The sequence below is a fragment of the Emiliania huxleyi genome (assembly GCF_000372725.1).
Source record: "Emiliania huxleyi CCMP1516 unplaced genomic scaffold EMIHUscaffold_727, whole genome shotgun sequence".
Lineage (NCBI taxonomy): Eukaryota > Haptophyta > Isochrysidales > Noelaerhabdaceae > Emiliania > Emiliania huxleyi.
The window spans coordinates 206-2,856 of record NW_005196552.1 but is presented as its reverse complement, the minus strand read 5'-3'; the positions used below and the strand labels follow the sequence as shown (position 1 = coordinate 2,856).

The following is a 2,651-nucleotide window of genomic DNA, read 5'->3' as shown; positions in this document are numbered from 1 at the left end:
GACCCGCCGTAAAGAGATCGAGCATCTCGTGGGTGGGGGGGGCACCGAAAAACACCCGCCGCGCACGAACCCATTAGACAACCCTGGGTTGGAACGAGCGCTTACCCAAGGATCCACCCGCCCGATGGCGAGGCGGGCGGCGACGGCGGCATTGGCGGCGCTGCGGCGACGCAGAAGTGGAAGTCGAGCGCTGCAAGCGAGTCGGGCATCGACTCGGGGCAGGGCCACGGATCGCCGAAGCCGCTCTGGCAGCACGCCTGGCCCTCGCCGCAGAAGTCGTCGCAGGCGCCGCCCTTGCCGCCGCACGCGCTCCAGCAGTTGGCGGGCAGCGGCGGCGGCGGCGGCGGCGGGGACGGCGGCTGCGCGGGCGGAAGCGGTGACGAGGTGAGCGCCTCCTTGACCTCCTCCATCCCCTGCATCAGGTGCTTGCCGGGGAACCAGTGGCCGTCGTCCGCCGCGGCGGGGACGCAGAAGTGGTAGTCGCGGTCCGTGGGCAGCGACTTGGGGCACGGGTGCGGGTCGTCGAAGCCGCCCTGGCAGCACGCATAGCCCTCGCCGCAGAACTCGTCGCACGCGCCGCCCTTACTGCCGCACGCGTCCCAGCAGTTGCCCGGCGGCGGCGAAGGCGGCGACGAGGGCTTCCCGGAGAGCCTGTGCATCTCCTCGTGCATGTCCTCGAGGCCCTCGCTCAGGTACTTGCCGGGATACCACGTCTCGACCGCCTCCTCCGCCTCCTCCTCCGCCTCCTCCGCCGCTTCCTCCGCCTCCTCCTCCACCTTTTTTCCAGTCTTCTCCGCTGAGCGGGTGGCCTGGCCGCCGGCGATGGCGTCCGCCGCCTCGCCCGCGTACTTGCCGGCGTACCAGCTATACTTTTTGAAGAACTTGTTGAGCATGTCCACCAGCCCGCTGAACTCCTCGTCGAGGGTCTTGCCGGCTAGCACGCCCGCGCCCTGCAGCTCGACGCCGACGAGGCCCGAGGCGGGCCCGAGCAGCGCCGCGGGGCCGTAGCACAGGATGGCCCCAATCGGCAGCGGCAGCGGGACCGCCGCGACGTCGAGGTTGAGGCCAGCCGGGCCGGCGACGGAAGTGTCGCCCATGGCAAAGGTCGCGTCGCATCCGGTCACGTGCGTCGCGTTGCCGTTCTTGCCGTTGACGATGGTCAGGTTGAGGTGGCCGGTGAGGTTGCTGACGGCCGAGGCGCCGATCGAGCCGAGCCCGCCGAGGAAGCCCGGCGTCTGGAACTGCAGCCCCTGCGTGAGGTTGACGTCCTTGGCGTGCACCAGCATGACGTCGGGGAGGAGCTTGGGAACGAAGCTGGCGAGGCCCTCGCGTGGCGAGCGGCACTCCGCCATCGTGATTCGCGACATCTGGAGCGAGCGCACCGTCAGGTTGCGCACCTCCGCGTCCACCATCCCGACGCGCACCTTGGCCTCCACGGGGAGGTGCGAGAGCGTCTTGTGGTTGGGGATCTCGGCGATGACGCCCTGCACAACGTCGTTGATCGCGTCCTGCAGCCACGACGGCAGCTCGTTGCACGTCGTGCCCTCTGGCATGCCGACCGGCACGGGGAACTCCTCCGCGTGAAACTCGGCCGCGGCCGCGGCGACCGCCTCGCCCAAGTGTTTTCCTAGAGGGCGGCCGAACGGGAAGGAGCGTCAGCGTTGCGCGAGGTGGGAAGGGCGGTGGCGTGGAGGGCGCACCCGGAAACCAGGAACCATTCTCCTCGCTCTTGGTCACCATCTTGTGGATCTCGGCGCCGGGCACGTATGTGCCGTTCTCCATGTCCTCCACTGCATCGTGCACGAGCTTGCCAGGGTACCACGCGCCGGTGTCGTTGGACTCCTCAACCATCTCGTCGAGCCGCTTCCCCGGCACATACGTGCCATCCTTGACGTCGGAGGCGGCCTCCATGAGCAATTTGCCCTGCACGGAGCAGCGGCCACCCGTGTGAGTGGGCATGCAGGGAAGGCGCCTCGAGAGCGGGCAGGAGGTACCGGGTACCAGCCGCCCTTCGAAGGCGTCGACAGAAGCTTCTCGGCTGGAGGCTGCGTCGAGGGCACCGGAGCGCCCACAGCGGCGGAGAGTAGGCACAGCATGGTAGCGGAGGGCCGCCTTGACGAAAATTGCCGCTTGAGGAGCTCAAGCCTCTCCTTGGACCGCTCGGAATTTCCGAACCCTAGGGCGGGCTGCCCTTCTGCGTGTGTTTCTTGGATTTCTCTTCATCCCAGAGTGCGTGAAATCACCTGAGCTCTACAGCGCTCCACAGCTCTCCAGCTCTCCAGCTCTACAGCTCTACGGCGCTCTACACTCTACATCCTCTACACCGTACACCCTCTCCCTCACTCAGGTAGAGGGAAGGCTGCCGCCTTGTAGTCAGAGTTGTTGTTGTCGTAGTCAGTCAGTCCAATGACTGCACTTCAAGTGCTCCAAGTGCTCCAGTCCCTCTCCGCGTGCGATGCGCCCTTCCCCTCTCAACCTTGCAAAAAAAATCCTGCGGAAGGCGGTTTTGACGTCTCAATTCGCATATCAACACACGGCCTTGTGCGGCTTTTTGGAGCACTTGGGCCTTATTTTTCTTTCTTTGATCTGTAATATATAAGATCTGGCGCATCTGCACAAAAGCTGAGTCTGTCCCCCCCCCACGTCCCCCT

General features: G+C 66.1%; 1 protein-coding gene across 1 annotated transcript; it reads right to left on the bottom strand.

Moving 5' to 3' along the window:
* Positions 1 to 2,138, bottom strand: EMIHUDRAFT_446322 (hypothetical protein). The gene is made up of 3 exons (XM_005761070.1): positions 1,995 to 2,138; positions 1,701 to 1,923; positions 1 to 1,627 (listed from the first exon to the last, which is right to left on the bottom strand). The coding sequence occupies exons 1-3, from the start codon at positions 2,094 to 2,096 to the stop codon at positions 102 to 104; spliced, it is 1,851 nt and encodes a 616-aa protein (XP_005761127.1). The 5' UTR covers positions 2,097 to 2,138; the 3' UTR covers positions 1 to 101.
* Between the last annotated feature and the right edge of the window lie 513 nt (positions 2,139 to 2,651).

Excerpts from the sequence above, each read along its gene's own strand:
- EMIHUDRAFT_446322 (XM_005761070.1), bottom strand. The coding sequence starts at position 2,096 with ATGCTGTGCCTACTCTCCGCCGCTGTGGGCGCTCCGGTGCCCTCGACG. Across the intron at positions 1,924-1,994 it reads CGAAGGGCGGCTGGTACCCG|GGCAAATTGCTCATGGAGGC; the intron begins GTACCTCCTGCC and ends TGCTCCGTGCAG. Across the intron at positions 1,628-1,700 it reads GAATGGTTCCTGGTTTCCGG|GAAAACACTTGGGCGAGGCG; the intron begins GTGCGCCCTCCA and ends GCCGCCCTCTAG.